The sequence below is a fragment of the Cebidichthys violaceus genome, unplaced genomic scaffold (genome assembly GCF_023349555.1).
Source record: "Cebidichthys violaceus isolate CVI_PGR_0920_01 unplaced genomic scaffold, fCebVio1.0.p SCAF_9, whole genome shotgun sequence".
Classification (NCBI taxonomy): Eukaryota; Metazoa; Chordata; class Actinopteri; order Perciformes; family Stichaeidae; genus Cebidichthys; species Cebidichthys violaceus.
In genome coordinates, this window is record NW_027176975.1 from 5,403,137 (window position 1) to 5,428,136 (window position 25,000).

A 25,000-nucleotide genomic window follows, 5' to 3' on the forward strand; every position below is an offset into this window, starting at 1 on the left:
CAAATGATGGCTGTGTATTGTACACCACAACGCTGTTCCACTTCAGCACGGCTAGTTCTGTCATAACGGCAATAAGGTTTGGAAAGCCAAATGTGCTGTCCATTGACAAACTATAGTGTCTTTTTTTAAATGCAATATGTTGTATTACTGCATATTAGTGTATATGTTTTGATACAAAATTGAGAATTTTATTGTAAAGTAGTAAGTCAAATTAAATGCAAAAACGTGCATACATCTCTGGGCTGGTTAGAGAACACACACACACACACACACACACACACACACACACACACACACACACACACACACACACACACACACACACACACACACACACACACACACACACACACAATAGTGTTGACGCGGACCTGAACAACTACAGAATCCACATTGGAACAGCATGTGGGAGCCGGCTGTAATCGTAGAACAGCAGCCTGTGCCTGTGCCCACGCTCTACTTTGGTGAATTGCAGTAGACGTGGCGCTGTGCTACAGTGAAAGGTGCAGCTGCCAGTAACGTCCATGCAGTGCAGAGGGGAGTTTTGGGGTCAAGGGTCACCTGGCTTTGTACCTGCCTGCTCAAACCATGTCAAAAGCACAGGATAAGGAAAACGGCTATTTGAAAGGCCATACTGAACATATTCCTTCTAAAACCCAACCCTTGAGCCCCACCAATGGGCTGCAATAATTCATTAATGAGTCAAAATTTGACAAAATAGACCCTGTAGTGTCCTGTTCACAAACTGGAGCATGTGATGCTTGAGAGAGTCTGGCCCGTCATTTGAAAGGACAATGTCAATAAGCTGTCCTCCTGCCAAACACATCAGTACACGGTTCCTTTGATGAAGCTGATGCAAAGAGCCCAGGTTCTGCATGTATCCGTCTGAACGGTGACACGGTGCACCGTGCATCATACAGCATGTCAATCTTGTTTGTGTCTGTTTCTTGTGAGAATTTGCAACAAAGCCGCGTTTCATCACAAAGTGTGGTTGGAAAAGAAAGGACAGGAAAGATGCAGAGAACCAGAGGAGATGTTAGACAGAGATGAGAAGAAGAATCGGGCAGACAGGTGATTAAATTCATAGTCATGTTCTTCGCTGACCTCATATTGACCCTATCAAAGACGCTACAAGATATACAGACAAACCAAAGAAGACAGGAGATACCGGGAAAACTGTTCTTCTTCTTCCTCCATTTCCTCTTTGAACCTCTGTTCCCTCTCCGATGAGTCTCCCTGTTGGGTCATTTTCTTTTTCAAACTTGTTCATAATTGAGAAAGGGAGGAAACTGCTACTGTAGTTTTAATAATAGAAAATGCTGCTTCTACTTCACATAATGTCTTTGGTCTGAGATAAAGAGAGGGTAAAAGGCAAAGCCCCACGTCGGACTTTATGTTTAGTATTAAGTTAGTATTTTATGAGACCCAAGACAAAGAGGGAGATACAAAATAAGTTAAGATACGTTTAAAGTGAAGGCACTTCTACATTTAAACAAAAGCTGAAGGCAAAAAGTCCTTAACCCTTTTCTTTGCTAAAAGAAATATATGAACCTCCACTATAACAAAGATGTTTTGGTTGTTTTTATTTGCTGAAAATTGTGTCATGTTTGCATTTTTCTTTATGCCTATCTTATGCTACTTTATATTTCTACTTCATTACATTTCAGAGGAAAATATTGATCTGACAGCTGTAGTAACTACTTTACTTCAGATTAAGATTTTACAGATATAACTAGTAGCTCCACCTTGATCAGCTACAATAGCTATATTCTACATATACACTCATGCATTAATAATAATCAAATGTCATACAGTAATGTATCAGTCTGGTGCAAGGCAAGTACTTTTACTTTTGACACTTTAAGTTAATACGCATGTATTTTACTTAAGACTTTCAAATTAAGAACAAGTACTTTTACTTAGTTATATTGTAACTTTTACTTCAGTGAAGAATCTGAGCACCTCTTCCACCACTGCTTGTTAGTGAATTACAAAGTGACTTCCAGTGCCTCTGCATTTGTATTTTTTTAGTGCTGTGGCGTCAGCAATGGAGATATCTGGTAACCTTTCACAAAATAAACCTTCAATATGAAGTACAATCTAATGTGTTGCTCCATTTGATTCGAGTGATTTGATTTCGGGGACTGAAATTAGCTGAATTGCTCAATAATATTTTTTTTTTAAATATCATGATGGCTCTATTATTGTGATCGGTGTGAGCCAGCAACAGTGTCTGGCTTCTGAAAATGATGAAACGATCATTGGCTGCTCATACCGCTTGTCATCAAAAGTCAAGTAAGGCAGATCAAGCTGGCTCTTTTCATGGCCTCACAGTTGATGCCAATGACAAGCGCCAGCAGCACCTTGCCTGTATGTTGGCGAAGCAGGTAGCTGACAACACATCACCGGGTCCCATTAATGTGCTGCCAAGACAGGTGAAGGGAGAGACTCACCGGCCCCATGGAATGCATTGGCACTGGTGATACTACTGCTGGTTACATTTACCCAACAGCTTTCCAGGTCAGTGGGGAGGATTCTTCCATGGAAGTATTACCTTTAATAAGAGCTCTATAAACCTACAACACATCTAAATTGCAAATGTAATAATCTGGTTGTCCTAAAAAGCACAATATGAAGCTTTGGTTTGGTTCGGGAAGACAGCCCACAGAACTCGCCACCTGTGCCTGCTGGACGTCAATGCCTGAAACTAAGGCATTTAAAAGCTCTAGTTGCTGTCAGAAAAAAAAAAAGAAACAGAAACAGAAAACAAAGCGCATTCACATTCAAAGCCTGGAGGATGAGGTGTTGTATTTGGCTAAACATTTGATTTCACAACTTGTTTTTGCTCCTTCCTGCTAGTCCTAGAGGAGAGAAGCTGTTCTATTGGGCCGACACTTGTTAAAAAACATGGAAGGTGTGGAGCTTTTCTGTGTCTTTGTTCTGTTGCTTGCCGTCTATTTTGCTGTGGTCTGTTTATGCTTTTTTTGTGCAACATACTCGCTAAAATAATGTGACAGCGTACACATGATGCCATCAGGCTTGTTCCGGAAATAAAATACATAATGAAGAACAAAAGAACTTGGTCAACATGTAAGAATGAAATAGTATGCTTTGTGGCCGTGCAGTAATCCAGTGTGGAGTGATCTGTTGCGTTCTAGGTTGCCCTCATCATATCATCACTTCATGATATTTTCAGGAATTGGAGAGTTATCTGAGAGGGTGGAGAGAAGCTTTTTTTACATGGAGAGATGTACTTCACCTTTTTCTCCCACTTCATAAAGGCCATGGCACCCTCTGGGTCCGCTGGAAAATATGACTTTGAAATCAAAACTACTCACCCAACATAGATACCAAATCATAGCTGAACCATGAAATGACCTGTGGGTTTCCTCAATAGCGGTCGGAATATTTCAGCATAGCATTGTGTGCACTGCAGACCTCTCAAAAGTTGGCACAATGTGAAAGAAGGACTGCTTATCGTGACTACGCTAAGGAGATCCAACTAAGGCAGCTGGCAGAGGCAGGAGCCCAGCTCAACCGATATGAGATAGCGGTGCCTGCCTCACTCTGCCAAAGGCATTCCCTTCAGACTACAGCCACTATCCATTGCATAACAACCTAAAAAGGCATGCACATAAACCAGAAACATCCAACCACATGTCTTAAGGCCACAGCACAAACATGCTGTTGCTCTTTAGATTAAAGTGCATAACATGGAGTCGTTTTTGGGCTGTCAAGGACATCTTTCTCATCTTTGTCCCGCTGTGCACTAACTACTGAACCAACAAAACCCTTCCAATGTCTGCTGCTGCTAGAAGATGACAGCTGTTGCTATGTGCGTTACAGGCCAACACATTGTAAGAGAAAAGCAGACTACTTTACAAAGAAAGGCACAGAGGCTTTTTTTTCACAAAAGAAATTCTAGACATTTTTTGTTCCTACTTTACGAGATGTAGTGTATCGTTCAGGGATTTAGTTGCTGCCTTAGCCCTAAAACACAGATGCAGCACTGTGATGACAGGATCATCACAAATATACATACATCTTTACTTTGATATGTATCCTCAGCTTTTAGTCTACAAACCTCTATTGTAGGTCGCATGCAATGGCCAGCTTGACTGGACACGAACGGCCCGAGTTGAAAATGCCAATAAAGACGATAAGCAAATTTATATTGCTGTGAAATCATCTCTTTCAAACAACTGTGTTTATTCTAGTTTTCCTGCCAAAAACTACATTATACAAAATCATCATTTAAACACATTATGATTAAGTTATAATTTACATTCGCTGACAAATGTTTTATGAATAGAGCTTCATCATAATGCAAGTCAAGGCTGTTAACATTACCTGCTAGCTCCATTACAAGCAGGACTGTGGTAGAGAGACTCCGGTCACTGACAACAGCATGCGAGGCAATTTAATACAATATAATAAGTGTCTGAATAAATGAGTTGTTCCAAATGTTTTACGGTCGTTTCTCCGTGGCTTTTTTTTTTTTCTTGCAGATGTCACAGATTGCGAGCTTTGTGTCACTTAATGCCACTTTGTGCCAACGTAAAACTATCATCTGGCACACGTTTGTCAATGTTACCGGGGAGAAAAAAAATTAAAAAAAGAAGGAAATTTGGGACCGACCGATTGTCCAGTGCATCTCTAAAAAAAATGTAAGTGACATCAAAGCCCTGAACTCACGGGCCAAATGGAGCCATTCTCTGCCTATGGAATAACGTGAAAGTGAAGGTAATTCCCTCGACTGACTGATGAGGTCAAACCGCTGCATCAACATCTCTCTGACAACAATTCACTGAAATGTGAATGAGGGCAAATCAAATAAACCTGATGGGAATAGCAGACCTTTTAAACATGACTTGGAATGAGCGGACTACATAATTAGCTGCTGTTTAGACACTTCCCCCTGGAATGCCTAATGTTTCTCACTTTTTCACATTTTGTCTAACCTCTTGCTTCTCCGGTTTCTCTCTAGTAAGGCTACATTACAGCAGCGCTGGAATCTTTCCCCTTAGGAAACTAAGGCCCATTACACATTACACAGCTTTTCACCCTGCATACTGCATCTCTTCACAGAGACACTGTACACATGCGCACACATACCCAGGCACACTTTCATAATACATTCACAGTATGTTAACACACACTCACACACACACTCAAACATACTGTACAGTGCACTGAGGTGACCCTTATATCACACATACAGTATGAGAGCACGCACACATATCTAATGTGGTTCGACTGCACAGTAATGCGCTGGGGTGAGACGGCTGTCCAGTGTGCATGACCCTCGGCAACTACAGAGAGACGGAAAAATAAGACTGTCTGTTCTCATATTCTGCTTCTCTGCTGAGCTGCACAGCTAGACAGGATGGCCCTCAATAGGAGATGAGCGTCTGTGTGCGTAAACATCTGAGTGCCTAGCTCTACCACGTCTAGTGTGTGTACAGTACATCTGATATATTCATGCAGGCAGAAATACAGGACATTTGCATTTTTGCAGTACTGCTATCACCATCCCATAGAGCAATTCCAGTTGAACTCATTTGAAATCAGTTTCAATCACTTTTATCACATTTATTTGAAATAATGGAATTTGCACATTACATTTCCTTTGTGTTACAACATCAAGATTACATTTTCCCACAATGCCTTAGTAAGCCTGGATGTATCATTCCAGTCTAGATTGTATAACCTTCATGTAACACTGAATGAGGACCTACCTTTGTTGACAGAATGTAATCCTCATGCAACCCTCTCACATGCACATAAATGCAATTGAACATTCACAAATCCATGACAAAGTACACAAACAGGTTCAAACTATCACCACAGTATGACCGTCGATTAACAAGGACTTAGACTGTGAAGGTGCATTAATTCCACAGCTCTCTTACATTGACTTAAGTCAGTTCCACTTTAATGCTGTATGTTGACTTTGGACTTGTGCTGCCTTGTAGCCACATCATACTAATCCAGTCATGCTCCCTCTTACCACTAAACCTTCCCTAAATTACAGCATTGTCCTATTGTGTATGTCCTGCTCTAAGCTCTGCTTACTCCCCTCTATGTATGTGTGTGTGTGTGTGTGTGTGTGTGCGTGCGTGTGCGTGTGCGTGTGCGTGTGCGTGCGTGCGTGTGTGTGTGTGTGTCAGTTTGCTTGTGTGGGTGTGAGAATGTGCATTATAGTTTTTGGATAATGACAGATAAATGATTTGTGAATGGAACACAAATCAGAGTGACCTTTCCTTTGACGCATCTATGCGCACACACACACACACACACACACACACACACACACACAGGTCACTGGAAAACAGTGGAATTAATAGGACCAAAAACAACAATATCCTGACGAATAGAGCTGGGACCTTCAGACTAAAGAGGATTTGCAGCTTAACTTTTTAAGATTTAGCTACAAGACTTATGCTCAGGACCACAGTGTAATTGAATAAGACATTTGCATAAGGATTACCAGTACCCAGTTCTAATTCTTTTTATTTAATACCGCAAAGAGATATTTTCAGTCAAGTGAATAATGGTTATAAATAACAAAGGTAAAGTCAGCAGACACTCTTTCGCCCTCTCCTTACAACGTGCTTTGAAGGGTGAAGAGAGTAAGCAAAATAAAGAGAATTCAATTATACTCGTCCAAACATTGTCTTATGACTGACATTACAGTTCCAGTAGATGCAACTGCATTAGCAATGATTTTACTTTACTCATATAGTGTAAACGTTTGAAAAGGTCCCGTCTCTTCTTAAACTAAGACAACACATTGCCTGAAGTTCACATCTTGTGCTCCCCAGCTATAAAACAGAGCCAGAGACACCACTTTGCAGCAGTCTCCTATCAGCGTGAACAAAGCCTGGCTTGATGGAGATGGGTTGCAATGGTCTTGCAGCACTCAAAGAAACATATGTCTTACAGACACAACTCAGACAGAAAATGACTTCCATGTGTACGTTTCTTGTTTTTAGCTTTCCCTTTGGTATTTACTAAGAAAGCAAACTCATTTAAAAATGTTGCTTTATGATACATTGTATTTTGCATTGTTGCAATTGTGAAGAATAAATCTTATAAAAGACTGACACAGTTTTATAAAACATCTTTCTCAGTATTTTGCATTTGTGTTCCATGGCAGACAAAAGAGATCGCAGATCACAGATTAAGTGAATAGCACTGATGGTGGCTCGGCTAATCCCAGGCCACAGTGATGGTGCTTGATAACTCACTGCTACGGCTGCCTGGCACACTTCAACAAATCTCAGCCCTCGTTAGAGATATGAGTGTCACCTGTGCTTTTCCTGCTATGACGAGACAAAATGTCTATTGAGAAATGCAAAGCTCAAAAATGCAAGCAAGTGAGCAGAACTGTACATTTTAAAATAAATAAAAATATGCAATATTACTGATCAGTGGTCAGCCAAACAAATGATAAACCTTCCTTTCTTCTAAAAAACACAAAACCACTGAGACATCAAAGATGTTGCTTCCCCACAAACATCTGTTCTGACAAACAGACAAGAGGTAAATAAGATGAGTTAGGAAAGGAACAAAATGTAGTGTGTCAGTATTGAAACACAAATGCAGTAAAAACACAAAAACATCCATATTTACTCCATATTGACGCTCTACCCAAATGAAGGCAGACAGGCGAAAGGGGACTGTGACAGCGAGTTAAAGCACTTTAATTGGCAGATTGAAACAGGGGAGAGAAGAATCCAGGAACCGAAGCCACTCATAGTTTGTAGATTTATAAAAAGATTGAGCAACGATGTATGCTCGATGAGAAGAAAAGCAGACGTGAATGCTCCTGTGATTGCAGGTCAGCAACGGTTAAAGAGCCTATTGTGATAAAAGTGCATGAGCGGGACGGGGTTGCAAAAGAAGAACGGCTGAGACAATGGAGTGACGGAAAAAGGAAAAACAAGTGAAGAGCAAAGACCGGCACTGAGGGCCAGAGAGGTTTTTAATGATACCGTCTCAATAACAGATGTCATCGTGCAAGACTTAATGTCTGGGCTTGGGTGCTCTCTGAAGTAAGACATTTCTTTAGGGTTCATAGTTTGGAAACATTTCTGTGTGATACAGAAACTATTTGTGGAATACAGAACAATGTCCTAGTCATGTCAATGGCAGCATAAATGCCCGTTAATGTTCTTTCAATGATAGAAATGTAAAGAACAAGATATAGTCTGAGGTGGGAAACACACAGTAATGATGATGACTCCCAGCAATGCATTGCAATTACATGTAGAACAGAAGGCTGTTTAATAAGGGTCAAAGCACAGCACGAATGAAATAGGTTACCATTTCCCAGGACCTTCATACCTACAGCAGGCTACCTCTGCTAATGGAGGAATCAGCATCAAATTGCTGGACTAATCAATATGCTAGCCTCCTTGCAGCCAGTCCCGATGGAATTCCCTGCGGTAAATAACAATGAGGTTTTTATTCGCGGCTTGAGGGTACAAATTTGTAAGCTATTATAAAGCTGTGAGTTCTGTCACATTGGGGGCAGTGGAGAGACTAGCACTTGTAGATTTATTAAAAGCTAACTTGTGTAAAATACCGTTGTATGCTAATGTTGTCATTACTTTTACAACATTTATTACCAGCCACAACAATTTTTTTTTAAATTTTGCCTGAATTGAAATCCTAAATAGATTTATGGTTTATTGGCAGGTAATTACAATCAGACACTTTGATGTACTAACATATTAATGTCAAGAACTGAGAATGAGAACTTTTTTGTTGTTGTTTGGAAATCGTAATGCCTTCAATGGAACTCCTGATGGACTCCTCATGATTGTCCTTCATTCTCATAGAAAGGCAACGTTTGAATAAGCTTGACGTGAACTGCTTAAGTACAAATCTCTTTTCTTTGACTGGATTACTTAGGCTGATCAAGACATGGATCATTATTTATTTTCTTTACTGAAAGGAAAATCATGTAAAAGGCACGAGGTAAGCTGACAAGAAGTAATGTTAATATATGATGACTGATTGCATAACGTTAAGTGAGTCCCCTCTGCCTTGATTAAACAATGTTGGCTGATTGTGTGGTTGCTTTTTGTTGCCGTCAAGGATGCAGTAATAGTTTGGGTGCTTTAAAGTGGGGTTGTAAGAGGTTCTTATCCACACTCTTACAGTGTATTACCCATTTTAGACGGTCAGCACGCCCCAGAACATGAGCAAAGTGATGCACCGCTGCGGACGAGGGGAGCAGCAAGACGTATTTTAGACTCCTGAAATAAAGACCCACCTAAAAAACTCAAATCGGTTTAAGTGTACGCTATATTTAGAATGACTTTGAAGAGAACATAGATAAGTTTTACTTTCAGTTCAGTTCCCAATCAGAAAGAGCTGTCTGATGGCAAGATAAAGCGGTGGCAATATTCTAAATATAGGTTACACTTAAACGGATATTGATTTTTGTAGGTGGGTCTTTGTTTGAGGTGGCTAAAAAACGATTGGCTGCTGCCTCGTCCACAGCAGTATATTGCTTTGTTCTCGTAGCGCTACCCCGTTTCTCCAAACCGGGGGTGTGGAGACGGTCATCTACTTTAGATGATACACCTTTTGTCTTATGTAACAAAGGCCTGCTGTGTCTCGGGATATTCTGAACTGGGATTTAAAAATGAACACAAACGCTTCTCCTTACCGTTATGCGCTTACCTTACACTAGATTAGCATGGAATCGGCTGCTTAGCAGTCAAACGTTAAGATAATAATAACTTAGTGATAACGTTGACGTTACTAAACGTTACCATTGAGGGACATTAGCGTAGGTAACGTTAAAACAATGTTTGCTGGTTGTAACGTATCTGTTTAGCCAACAGACCAATACTGGTGAGCGCTAGCAATCAGCTGGTACGTTACTTGGTAGTTAACAGCAAAGTTAAAAATATCTCTCATCTACTCTATACAGATGTGTGGACAGTAACGCCAGCCTTCCTCGCCTCTTTGGTCCTTTTGATAAAGCAATTAGGAGCTGAACAGCTGACAACCAGGTGCTACCAATTAGTGGCGATTGTAAGATGTCTGGTCTATTACACAAGACTTAACCCTGTGCATTGAGTATGCCCGCCGTTTATCATCATTCTGATAAGAGAAAAGCATGTGAGCTCATACGTATGCAAACATTCATTTTTTCTCCAGATTAGCTTTTTTACATCACAGGGATTAAGGCAACCAACAAAAAAGCAAGTGTGAATGTGTTTCAGATGTTGCAGTGGGTCATAGTGGTGTAACAGCCCCCACGGTTTGCCACACATATGGGATGCGGAATAATTGCACAGTTTAACCATCACAGTGTGAAGTAGTGCAACACTGTGAACAAGAAATCGGTGTTTTAATTGGCGGGAGCAGAGATAGCGTTGCTAACGTGTGGATCCATTCAGTTACATAATGATGCGTTCATGCTCGATCGAGTCAAAATTAGTATTGTGCGAAGGTAAATTATAATGTCATGTTCAAATGCAATCTTGTAAAATTCTGTTTTTCACACAGACAACCTGACTGGTTGAAATGATTTTTTGGGACGTTGGTGAAATAAATAAATTGGAGCCTTGTTTATCAGTTGCTACTGGTCGGCGGAAAAAAAAAGCGTGATCGGGGCGTCTTTAAAACGTACGAGTTTTGTGATCTGTTGCACCACTAGTGGAGTGGGTCCTTTCATGACATTAAATGAATGCATAATACACCATCTATTAAGCTCTCACATATTTCCATCTCTGATTTAAGAGGTTGAACATCAATGTATGCAAGTTAACATAAGTGACTAACCACAGTAATCTTATAATGTAGGCATGAAAAGCAGTGGCAGCCTTTAATTATTAATGTGGGCAAGAGCAAAAGTGGTCAGTTGCTCTCACCGTGGACAGAATGTTCAAAACATATGCAAATGTCTGCTCTTACTGATCCCTCACACTCAATTTGCCGATCTTCTTTTTCAGACCCTGAAGGGACACTAGATTAAAAGCTGCAATCCAGATGGGCACATGCAGGTAGCTTTGAGACGCGTTGCCAAGTGTGTCAGACAAACAAACGAACCGCACATTACAATTCAGAGAATGATTACGAAAATGTTTAACACCCGTTAGTCCTGACGCCTGTTTGTGTACTCGCTGACAGCATATCAAACATCAAGGAGGAGGTGGAGACCAGTGGAGTACAAAGATAGAACAGTGTGCTCTTCAGAGAATAAAAGGACAGAAAAAGATTGGAGGCAGAGGCAAAAGAGAAAGAACGTATGATACATTGAGAGTGAAGCAGGGAATCGGTGAAAAAGAGAATAAATCAAACAATAAAAGCATGTAAGGAAAGAATATTTGACACACAGCAGGCACAGAGAAGTATTTGGGAAATACACTAATGTGATGGGAGGAAATGAAATGACCAATATTCAACAGTTGCAAAAGCACATACGCACACATACAGACACCATGGATTTACAATAACACGTGAGCACAGAACAAGTAAAGCTCAATCAAAGCAACTCCAGATTAGCCACAGCAGTGCAATATAGCTGGAGCTATGAAAATGTCAACTTGTGTTCTTGTTTTGCTCCGACCGTGTGCCTTTGTGGTCCTCGATAAAGTGGTTTCAAATAACTTTATAATTTAGCACTTCAATTGTTTTGTCAAAATTTGCTAATCTTAATGAACCCCTTCAAGAAGAAGTCCCTCTTTTTGTCCCTCTTTTTTAGACCGACTTTTGTTGAACTGTAAGTGTTGATCAGTAAAACAAGAACAGATTTATAAAGCACCATTTCAAAACAAAGAGTTTTGTGCATCAATGTTTTGCGATGCATCTAAGACCGTAAATGTTTTCCACCCTTTGTAGATGAACTTCTTCTCTCTGGATACGTGAGAAGGGCCGTGGGAGTTTTGTGAAAATAAGAAGCAAAGGTGTGATATAATTAGTCTGGAAAACCCATTATCACTTCAGCGGTGCTAAGGAGACGACATGTATGGTTTGTAATGTGATGAATAAAGGCAGTGAAACAGGGGTCGAGCAGCATGAGGCAACACAAGAGGAAATATTGTACAGATAACAGAAATAAAGCAAATGTGTTATTATGTATGCACAAGTACTCAATAACCTTTGGCATAATGGTCAATAATTATCTTCAGTCGGTAATTTTGTTGAACCAAATAGCACACTTGTCGTTTGGCCTGCCACAATAACTACTTTTATTGGACAACATATTGTCCCAGAAATAATTGCGATAAACAATATTGAATATGTTAACATGCAAACTCATTCTACTATTATTATGAATATGACAATATTCCGTATTTGATATGGCTCATGCAAACATATTCCATTTGGATATTCTGAATTAGGCCTTATTCCGAATGGAGCATTTTCCGATCAAGACATGTGGGATATGTCGATATCATTTGGATTTTAGGAGCATGCTTTGTTACATATTCAGAATATGAGTCTCAATAGGGGTTTCACGCGGTTTCTTTCCTGTTCACGACCACCTCCGTGCAAAGCTGGAGTAGAGATGCATAACCGAAAGAAAGCCCACATTTGTGGTCGGAAGGAGAAACACCTACCTTTAAACATCATGAAGGACTTGGATAACAACAGGTTTTGGGACATGTGAAAATATCACAGCGCCGGCCTTTTCAAGAAGGCGGTTGAAGGAATGAAGGAAGGAGGCTGTGTTCAAAGATCCTTAATAATTAAAACATAAATGAAATAAAACCATACAACCAAAGCAATGAACAAAATGGACTCTTGGGGATCTGTTAATTAAAATTTTAAAAAGTGTAATGAATATTTCATTCATTTATATTTGGCACAGAGGTTTTCATTCCTTAATAGGAAATATCCTGCCGATCAGTTTCTCAATAGTTAGGACCTTTGTTAACGAAAAGTGCAAAGGAACAACACATTAGTTATGAGATAGATTTAAGTACAGACAACAACACTCCTTTCTCATTTGGATAAATCCCAAATGTTCCCACAGGAGCTGTGGATGGAGCTGAGTTACATTAAAATGATTGAGCATGTCCATATAGTTTGTGGTAAGTTGACATAGTTATTGTTTTGACAGGCCTACTTTCTGTGAAGACTTTACTCTACAACAGTACTCAGGATGTTTATTTTGATATTATTCCTGTATTTATTTTTTTGAAAAGGTCTTCAAGTAAAATAAGGAAAGGTGAACGGGTGTGTTCTTGAAAGGCTCATGGCCAACCATCTCCATGCCAATTAATAAATGACCAATGAATAAAGCAAGGAAAGAATGTACCTCGAATGAAAATGGTAAATGGACGACATTCACAGCGCTTCTCTAATCTACCAGCCACTTAAAGCCCTTAAACATGCCAACATTCCCCCATTTACATACACATCCATACACTGATGGCAGAGGTTGCCATGCAAGGTGCCAACCTGCTCATCAAGGGTGGTTAGGGGTTCAGTGTCTTGCTCAAAGACACTTGGACACTCACTCTGGGAACAAACCGGGAACCTAAACCTTCTGATTACTAGATGATCACTCTACCTTCTGAGCCATGCCGCCCCAGTATCTGTGTGATAGTGCGCCGATTTATTGTTTGAGCCTATGTGCACCTTTGTGTGTGTGTGTGTGTGTGTGTGTGTGTGTGTGTGTGTGTGTGTGTGTGTGTATAAGCGCACATGCTTTAGTTTATGTGCAGCGTGCCCTTTGTAGAACAAACGTGCCAATGCTTCGCTTTATGTGTTTTATAGTGCTGTGAGTCGCAGCCAGTTGAACCGGTAAACCGGTTTTAACTTCCCGTATGATATGAATTTTTCATATACCGTCATACCGGTATAGCCGAAACAACTGCTGTCACTCTTCAACAGGAAGCAAAATATATTGTTCGCCGCGAAGAGTGCTACGGCTACTTATGTAGTGAGAGGGACCCCTAAGTTATGGTTATAACTTTATAACACAACAATTAATAACCCACAACCAACGCTCTTTAACAGGGAAAAACACCACGGCACAACAGTTTGGTTGGCCGGCCGGTTCTTGTGTTAAAAATGTCCGCTTAATAATTAAACGCTCGATAAAATAATTGTCGCCGTTAATTAGTTAATGCATTAACGCGAAAAAAAAATACAGTGAAAACCGGTATAATCTTACATAATACTGTGATATACATTTTTGGTCATACCGCCCAGCCCTAGCAGCCGACCCGTGATTTTTTGAAGAGGAAATGATTCAGAAGAGAGGGAGCAAATAACTCATGTACACATATACGCATGATGAAACGCACATCAATTTAGACACACACCCACGCTGGCATGCACCCTTAAAGACAGCGGTCTGGGATGCATGCAAGTGCGGGCAGTATGCACACTCCTTAATGCATGCTCTCACTCACACACACACACACACACACACACACACACACACACACACACACACACACGCCTGAGACGCTAACGCAAATTAAAAAAACATTGTATCCACATTTAGGGCACCTCTGCCCAAGTGAGACACAGCAAAGATTACTGGAAGACTAAAGCAGCATTTGTGTCGCTCGAGAGACAAAGAGGGTTAGATGTAAATATTCACTCTACTGCAAGAATGTAGGACATACAGAACGGATAAACACCATGCCCACATATACGTACACACCACTGCACCATTCAAATCTGCACACACATGCAGGAAACTGACAGTCAAGCTAGTCCTTGACAAGAAAATACTATTTTCCTTCAAAGTTTCTCTAAACATAAGCCTGATCACATAGAACGTATGCACACCGAGCATTCCTCCCGAAAGACGCTCACTGCATCCAAATAGTATTATTCTACTGAGTTTCATTGTTTGTTCGGCGTATTTGGACTTTGGTCGTCTCATGAATAATGATTGCCAAATAGTGCGATTACTTCCTCAGTGTGAGGCAGTGTGATAAGCTAGAGAGCTGTGCATAGCGTGACATGTCCCCACTCTGGTTTTGAAAAAAATATCCTAAATACAGATCATCATGCATGTATGTCTCATATTCAACATAGGGAAGGGATTTCTGCATTCATGCTGCGTTTAATCCGTTAATTTATACAGAAAACTTGTGTCCTAAAACAGGCCTCCAGAGGTTACTGTGGTAATAAAAGCAGCCACTGCACGGCCGATATAAGCAGCTCGCTTTTCTCTCTTCCCTAACACACAATGTTCAGTACAGAGCCAGAGCTTAAGCGTGCCCTTACAGAATCTCTCTGTGTGTGTGTGTGTGTGTGTGTGTGTGTGTGTGTGTGTGTGTGTGTGTGTATAGATTACACGTGCACGCATGCAGAAAGCAGTTAAAGTCAATCTCCACAAAAAGCAAGCGGACACCTTTTTTTCTGGTGAACAGCAAAGGTTCTTGTCCTCGGCTGACATTAAGCACGCGTGACTCTGCGCGTGTCGACGGGATAAACACAAACAATACAATCATCCGGGAACAAGGGCTCTGTTGTACAAGTCCTTCCCGGGCCATCTGGTCTGTTCTACCTGCATCACTGACTGCTGCGGTGAGATGAAGCACCTTCGGCGGGGCAGGGCTGTCTTTCCTGGCCTACATCTGCAGTCGACCTCAGACAAGCAATCATACTTCTTCTCACAGCTACCTGTCAGTCCACCTCAACTTCAGAAACAGACGCACACATATTCCCCCTTTCTCTCTCTGTGGCCTGGTTAAGGGTTCTGCCTCAGTGACCAGGTACAGACGTCAGAGCTGCTGTCTGACTCTTTCCTTCACAAGACAATGCACAAAAGTCCCAGATACCACACAGACCAGGCACTCTGTAAATCAACACACAAATATACATAAAACACCAGTATTCATGCACACAGAAACATGAGGTGCTAAAGCCCCTTCTCTTCTGAATTGGTGCATAACTGCAGATTAAAAACACACATGTGCACGCAGACACACAAACAGAAGTTGGTAGTTCAGAAGAGGAAGCGGTGTTGACAGCTGTGAAACACGTAGACAAAACTAGGCAGGAGGAGCCATTCACACACACACACACACACACACACACACACACACACAGAGAGATGTTTAGAAATCCTTCTCCATGGAAAAGACCAGAATAGCACCAAAGAGAAAGAAAAAACAGGCCATGCCAGGACAAATCTCCCTCTCTCTTTCTCCCCCTTATTTCCTCACCCCACAAATAATGGAAACCTCTCATTCGGTCTTTCAACTCTTTCCATCTAAATGACAGAAATCCTTTTTTTTTTTCAGAGCCACCCCCCACCACACACACACACACACACACACACACAGAGAGATACACATGTGCACACTGCATAGATCCAATAATCTCTCTGTCCATCCCTCACTCCCTTCCTCATCACCTTAACTGAACTGGCTGTCCAAAGGATAACAACCTTTTTTTCTCTCTCTCTCTCTTTCATCTAAATGACACAGGTCTCCCAAACAGTAGCTTGCCTTGTCCACAAAAGGAAGGAATTTAACTCCAGAGACTAAAAATGTATAACAAAAAACATGAAAGTAAATACGACATAAATACTACATAGTTGAAATTAGATTTCAAGTGTGCGTCGACTGACCGTTTTGCAGGTAACACATTTTCTCGGGCATTCTTGTTTAGTGTGCCTCTCAAGACGGACTGCATCTTTCTACTCTAAAGAACATCTACAGTTTGGAATGATAAAAGCTAAAATCTGTGTCATTCAACATGAATTAAATATCATTTGAGTGTCCAAGTTGTGGGTCACAATGTGCATGCTAGACAACAGCAGTTGTCAGTTGGAGCTGTAATGAATGGATCTCAGTGGACCAGACAGTCATTTGTCTGATGTTAAAACTCATCGGCCCACTTTTGGGACCATGTCTGCTAGTTTTTGGTGGTAAACTTAGACTAATGAGTCTTAACGAGTTATCCTACTCGCTGTCTATTTCTCTGCAGAGCATTAAGGCTTGAATAATCTTGAATAAAGCATCTCATTTCACTAATGACCACAAAGGTAACGCAGTCCGTTGGACCAAATCCCTCGGGAATCGAGTTTTTCTGTGGTTTCTTCTAAACTCTGCATCACTCTTGGTATTCCTACATTACCACAGCAAGGAAGTACTGCACTTGTGCTGCACAGAGGCTTTTATAAACGAGTTGACAGTAATGGATCCAATGTATCAATGACTCAAACTAAAACTAAAACCTTGATCGAAGTTCTTTTGTTCAAAATACTTACACAAATGGTAAAAACCCAGCAATGACTGATTCACATATGAAGCGTCCTCTAATGTGCCTATTCACACCGAGTCCTCTTTCAGATTTCATGATGCATCGCAAAGGTAAATGAAGCCCTCTGGGTCTCCTGTAACTTCATGTATAACACTGTAGATATCAGGGGAACTCCTACTTCCTCTTCATCCATAAGACCATAAGCACATGGGTATCTATAATATGCGTATGTACAGGTTAAAGACATTGTGTCACATGTAGTCGTCTCATATTATTTTCAATACTCCATGACTTTTACATTTGAAATGTGTAATCAAGTACGATGTCATTAATCCGTACAGCCAGGACAAATCTAATATACTGCATCTCAGTGATTAGTGTCGGAATAGTGTGCGAGAGAAGTGTGCCAATGTAGGCTACAACCCATGATTTGAGCCAGGCTCATTTGTTAGCTTCTTCCCCTCATCTGTGATGCATGGTTAGCCAGGGGATGCACTATGACACACTGCATGGCTAAAAAGCAGACCAACCTCGAAGTGAGGACTTAATCTGGCTGCATAAATCACTGTGACTTTCTGAGCGTAACTAATCACGAACACACACAACCGCACGTACTTCCACACTCTCTCTTTAACACACACACACACACACACACACACACACACACACACACACACACACACACACACACACACACACACACACACACACACACACACACACGTGCAGAATCCATACGAACCACCCTCATAAAGCAGAGGTCCATTGCCATGCAGCACACGATGCAGAAAGGGCAGAGAGACAAGCGGACTCCCCTCTTCCTTCTGCATGCTGATCATGAGCGAGACAGAGAGAGAGACACAGAGAGAGAGACAGAGAGAGAGACACAGAGAGACAGAGAGAGAGACACAGAGAGAGAGAGAGAGAGAGAGAGAGAGAGACAGAGAGACAGACAGAGAGAGAGACAGACAGAGAGAGAGAGAGACAGAGAGACAGAGAGAGAGAGACAGACAGACAGACAGACAGACAGACAGACAGACAGACAGACAGACAGACAGACAGACAGACAGAGAGAAGGCAGGGGTGCCAGCTACCCAGCAGCTCAATCACATCTGATGCCTGGACAATGCGAGATGAAAACATCTGCTGGTCACTGCTCTTAATATCACAATATTAAAGGCTGCTCAGTGAGAGGAAGGCACAGGTTTTCAGTACAGACAGCTAAAAAGAGTAGATGATGACGACACAAAGTCCACCTTCTCTCCCTTTCTACCCCCTGGTTTCTCTTCTTCACTTCACTTTCTGTCTTCCATCTTTTCTGCCTTTGATATACATTTCCCTTCGCCTGTCTCGCTCTCTCTTCCTCTCCTTTTCCCGTCATTCCATCTTTAGCAACAACAAAGAGATTAAAGAAGGATTACTTCTGACATGTCAATGTGATGTTCCTGCCGGGTATAGTATTTTTTTATTTCTTTCTCATGCAGTCCTAAGTCAATATGATGACTTGTGTGTCACTCTCACTCTCTCACACACACACACACACACACACACACACACACACACACACAGAGAGAAAGATGGACAATTCAGCATTGCAAGAGTGGGATACACATTCTCCTCATGCAAAATGCAAAATTATGACGTGCAGAAACTAGTGTGGCTTATTTCTCCTTGAAACAATACCACCTTATGTGTGAAAACAATGCTAGCAAATTATAATACTCCTTCCTCTACTTGTTTCCACTGCATCCATACCCAGGTTTATCTGCTGTTTCCAAGGTCAGCTGAAGAAGTGAGGATAAGGAGGGATGAGTGAGGGATGGAGTGTGAGAGAGAGAGAGGCTGATAACCCTTTGTTGTTTGTTGTGATGCAAAGTACTTGTGTCTAGCTGGGAAATGAACTATTGATTAGAAATAAGGTGGAAGGTAGAGAGTGAAAGGGGGAAAAGAAAATGACTGAAATCACACCAACTAACCACCCACACTGATCCTTTGTCCTCTCCACACGTACATGCACATATGCTTGTTAAGGCAGGGGGGAAAGCTGCTCACATAGAGTTGTAACTAAACAGTAATAAATTCAGTCAACCAATAAACTACACACTGCTTTCACTGTCTTTTCTACTAATTGGAAACCACTCACTGGCCTGGCTTGCATTACAGGGTCAAGGAGGAATAGTCGAGTTTTCTCATTATCCATGTCACTAAATTTGTTCCTCAAACATATATCTGGGGTTTGTATGGATTATATTGCAAACTGGACGTGATTTGAGAGCTTCTGCCTGTAATAATTCTCATGTCTGTACAGCCTAGTTGTTGTAATACAGTGCACTACAATCCATATATATGTATCTTTACGTTTACCCTTCTCATTGTATATAAATAATGACAGACAGTAACCCTGAAACAGTTCCTGTAGATGACAAGAACCTCAGTGCAGTTTGCCTCCATAGCTGAAGATCCCCGTCTTAGTCTTCGTAAGCCGAAAATGTCAAATCGCTAACACTCCTATCTAAAGAAACTAACAGTCCGTGAGCTGGTTAAGTTTAAGTGTCTTGCTGTGAGACACTTGCAGAACATGTGGCCACCGCTGAGATCAAACCATCCATTCACAGGGTGATCTGTCTCACCAGTGGATTATACTGCCACCCCTGTAGGGCTGGCACCACAGCCTACGACCCCGCATGTAAGACGAGGCTTCTGCAAACGAATGACTTCACTAACACTCCATCAGCCTTCCTACTGTACTGCACTGAAATGTCCGTATAACCTAATATGAATATGTTAACACAAAACTTCATGACAGGAAGCCAAAACTATTTCCAGGCCTCATCTGCAATGTTTGGTTTCTCTAACAGGAGGTTTCAACCTGGTACCACCTGCATTTTCATGCTCTGCAAATGACATAATACACAGTCACTATGTACTTGACCTGTGTAAACCTCGCTCATTTGGCCACGCTGCTGCTGGAAGTCAGATATAAAGCATCAGCTTGGTCTACAGCCCAGAGAAGACCTCCAACTGATCCAGCTTGGCAAACCCTGTTGAGGTGGTAAACTGGCCTGGGGTCTGCTCTGGAAATCAGCTGGCCAGGCCCTAAATGGATCCAACAGGCCAGTACTCTTCCCCCTGGCAGCATAATGCAGTGGTTGAAATTGGCGGCTTATAATATGTAACGTGTGTTTGAGTGTGGATGTGTGTGTGTTAAAATATGGATGTGATCTTGGCCATGTGCATGTTGCGGTCAAAAAACAGTTCAACGTGGACAGGTGCTTATCTTCCTGCTGGTGTGTGCGTGTCTGGCCATCACTCTCACTCATGCACCTACACACTGCGCTCTCTCTCTCTCTCTCTCTCTGGTCTATCGCCCATTGGAGGCCACCAAGCTATGCAACGATTACGTGTGCCCACCACCACCTCGCGTCCTCATCACATCCTGCAAGACACGCAGTGCTCTCTCTCTCTCTCTCTCTCTCTCTCTCTCTCTCTCTCTCTCTCTCTCTCTCTCTCTCTCTCTCTCTCTCTCTCTCTCTCTCTCTCTCTCTCTCTCTCTCTCTCTCTCTCTCTCTCTCTCTGGGCGCTGCTACATCGCCTGAAAGAATACGCTCCCTGACGTCGAAATCACACTCGACACAACAGTGCCACACACCAAGCTGGTGGCGGTGGAAAGCGGAAAACGTTTTTTTTTTTTTTTTTTTCCTCTCTCCCCAGGCACTGCAGTAGGCTAGCTCACGATAGAAGGTGGTAATGCCATTGTGCTTCAGAAAAAAAAAGTGGAGAATTCGCTGTCATCGTGGGTAATCCCTCTGCCAGGACATCATCACGCCATCCTAAACCACCTGTTTTTCGCGCATCCTGTGCGCACACGGCAATTGTTGTGGGAAATTCTGGGGAAACGTTGCACGCCCGCCTTTATTGATCAACCCATACAGCCATTAATGCTATTATCCAGGATATTACAACATTCACCACCTCACATAAGCGACTTCAAAGCAATCCTGAGATAATAGAGTTTACATAGTCTACGCAATCGATGCTCAAAAAGCCCCCCCCCCCCAACTCAAATGCAAAGTTCATTCAAACGATGTCCGTAATGACACAAAACATCGTTATTTCACTAGTAGCCTACAAATAAGTCAATGTGCATTATCGGTCTGTGCATTTATGGAAATGGCAACTGAATACACAGGGCGTCAGAGACACCGCCGTCAGTGACACCGCCGTCAGTGTGATTTAAGCGGCGCAGCGCACGCTGAGGCTGTAAAAGCTCCAATCTGTTTCCCGAGAGACGCACAGAGATCCTTATTGTGGCCGCGAGTCAGAGGAGAGAAGCGCAGTAACTCACCGATGTGGATGATTGAATCTGAGAGCGCCGACTTCCACTCCTGGCTCCAACACACGGCAACGAGGAACAGAGCCGAGATAACTTTCATGTTGTCCAGAATTACCTCCTCCAAAAACAAGAGAGAACCAAAGCTCTCTGAGTGAGAGCGAAGTGAGTTAAAATCCCGGGAAACCGAAGCTTCTGTCTTTTAGTCCATCTGTAGGGCGGTCTAGGAAATTCCCTTTAATCTCTTCCTCGAAATATTGTGTATCTTGTCGTTAGAGAATAACGCTCGTCTGAAGAGGAGAACGAGTAGAGATCCCCGGGTAGTCACAGACTGGCACCCTGTTGAAATTCCTCCCAACATTAAATCATATTGTGGGCTGAGCCGCAGAGGAAACAACCCGCATCCGAGCGTCGGTCGCGTTAGAGCAAACTGGGGGTCTGGAGGACGTTAGCCGCACATTTACATGGATCAATCTGGAACCATTCGATAGCGTGAGGGAGAGCCTCGTTATCTTCAACAGCGGCTCCTGCTGTAATGACCCGTGATTCCCAGCCTTTCAGACTTGGCGACGCAGTTTCCCCGCTGCACCAATCACCAAACCCACAGCAGCAGCAGCGGCAGCCTCAGCGGACCAAGCCAACGGCCAAAACTTCCATTTTGCCCAGAGGCTTTTTTTTTATTTTTTGATCTTTATTTCACTTAGCCCGACAAAACACACTGACGAAGCCACCGACTTTTGTTGGAGGGGAAAGAGATGCCCAATGACGAAAAGCCTTGTCACATGGCATTACCACGGAGAGGTACCATATTCCGTAATTGTCTCTAGTTTCCTGTAGAGATGACAGAGACCGGGATGGAGAGGGCTCTTTAAAACGCACACAATGAAAGAGAGCACCAAAGCCACACTTGCTTTCTGCGTCAGGAGGGTAGAAAAAGGCTCGGCGATCAGGAGAAATATGAACCGAGGATGTGCGCAACGACACTCCGCGGTCCGCACTCCGTATGCGGATACTCGCGTCAACGCCGGCACGCACCGTGGCTGGTGAAGAGGAGGTTTGCCGTGTCTCCGTGGGAGAGAGAGAAAGAGAGAGAGAGTGGAAGGGAGAGAATGAGAGACAGGGAGGAGATCCAGGAGAGAGAGAGAGAGAGCGAGAGAGAGCAAGAGGCAGCAACTATGAGCAGCAGCGGTTGCCTTGGAGGGGGGGGGGGGGGTCTCTCAGAGAATCAGACAGATGAAGAGGGGGGTAATTTGCCATCATGCCTGTCATGGGCCCCTCAGGCAGCCATCGATCCGATAACTCTCACTTCAACAAGAGCTGGTGGAGGGGTACCAGTTGGTCATCCCTCATAACATTTAAGAATATCTGGGTCATCGACTGAGCACACATGGTTTTTCACTTTATCAACTCTCGTCCATCGACTTATGCGGAGAGTCCTCTCCCGATAATACATTATATTGTTCAAATTACTCACAGCAATGACGAGGATGCATTCAGCATTCTTCTTTCTACCCTTTTCCTGCATCGCTCCATCATATGCCCAGTCCTCTCTCTCCACCCTGTACACATGTAGTTTCTTCCACTGCAACTATCCTCCCATCCCTTTGTCCAACTATTCTATCCACAACCCCATTCATCCATTTATCCACCCCTGCCTCCCTGGAGGACTAGAGTCCCCTGGGTTCCTCTTAATCTGCCCTAGACTTTGGATTAGGGATTAGGAGTGTTAGAAGCCTCCGGCTACCATTGGATTGACTGTTTTGTACGCATTCAAGGAAGGAGAGATTAAACCGACAGAGATATGGATGCTGTGAAAGCTGCTCTCACTATTTGACGCTATTGATTTATTATTAAATGTTTATATAACCACTCACGTTGAAGGGGAACATCTCTTGTTCAGTGAGTGAGCTGTATCTGAAAATACAGAGATAAGAAGCAGCAAAGGGAACGTAAACACACAAAAAATTAGAAGATAAAAACCAAAGATAAAATACTTCAATATGCAATGCTTGTACTTGCATCAAAATGACATATTTACAAAATGTGGTCTGCATATCACTGATAATGAAGAAATGATTGACGACTGAGCACTCAGAGAAATATACTTTTGTTTCCATACAAATGGTTTTTTGGTTCTTGCTCTACTTAAAAGAGCATTACAGACAAGAGATGACTTTGTGGTCACTAATTTGACTCCACAGTGTAACTCATTCAGAGCAGGACACTAAACTACAAAACAGTGCGTATGGATCCACACTTTGTGTACACATGAGGACATGTACGTATACGGAAATAAATATTTGGACTATTCCCGCCAATGTGCAATCCCAAATCGACTTGAAATTGTCGGCACATGGATACGGAAGAACTTTTCAATAATTGCATGATTCAAATTCTCACCCATTAAGTCAGCTATACTATAAAACCCTCTGTCAGTGACACAGACCAAGCATCTGCATTAGCACTGTGAATCTTTAGCGTTTCACGACTCGCTTTTGATTCTCGGGGCATCGGTTCGACTCATACGATTCCTGATTCAGAAACTATTCCTGATTCAAACTCAATTCTCGATTCAGTACATAGGGGTGCATTGCTAGGGGTGTAATTCCTGTCACTGGATTTAAAAGCACAGCAATGAATGAGGAACAGCTGATTGATGAAGATGAAACCAGGAGCTATCTACTCATTTCACTACAAAAACCTAAATTGACAGTCTAAAATGACAGCCGGCTGGAGGGAGATTTATCCTTCTTGTTAGCTATATTGTAATATCCAGTAAATATCACAATATCAAAAATGTTTTCTGTTTTAAAAGTAGGTTAAAGGAATGTCAGAAGACAGCAAGTAATACTCACCCATCTTGTGACTGCATGTCCTCAGTCTGATCTCAAGCACACAGCTGATCGGCACATGGTTTGTTTACATGACGAAACGTTAACGCTTGCTTAATTCCATTTGATATTGTACAATTAAAAGGGGCGTAAAGAATAGCTATGGCTCATTAGCACAATCACAAACAACTGTGTCGGTTTGAATGCCAATGATAAAGTGGATCTATATGTGATGTGTGAGATGAAATGTGTGTGAGGGATCATTATAAGCCGTGTGTACACAGCAGATAGAAATCAGATATATCAGAGTGAAATACCTTGTATTCACGTGGTGAACACACGTACCCACAGTACACCACTACAAGACCCAAACTCTTGAACATAAATTATTGTGCAATCAAAAACTTTGATTCATTTTCTGGAAGGAGCATAACTTGTGAAAAACCATTTAGGAGGTTTGCATAATTTGATATGAACTATTCTTAAAAATCAATAGAGAGGGCTCACTCTTGTATTCATCACAGTTTAGAGTCATGAAATAATCAGTGAACAAGTGGATTGTGCTGTTCATTGAGGAGCATCCAGTAAAGTAAGATCGTGGACGTAATGCTAACAGACTGCCATATCTATTCCG

The 25,000-nt window shown here is 42.1% G+C and overlaps 1 protein-coding gene across 3 annotated transcripts in view; it reads right to left on the reverse strand.

Moving 5' to 3' along the window:
* Positions 1 to 22,583, reverse strand: part of grid2 (glutamate receptor, ionotropic, delta 2) — a 434,148-nt gene extending 411,565 nt beyond the window's left edge. For all 3 annotated transcript variants that reach the window (XM_068703404.1, XM_068703405.1, XM_068703406.1), the window contains exon 1: positions 21,551 to 22,583. In XM_068703404.1, the coding sequence (XP_068559505.1) occupies positions 21,551 to 21,638 (88 nt within the window). In that variant the 5' untranslated portion in view covers positions 21,639 to 22,583. The remainder of the gene's footprint in view (positions 1 to 21,550) is intronic.
* Positions 22,584 to 25,000: the final 2,417 nt, after the last annotated feature.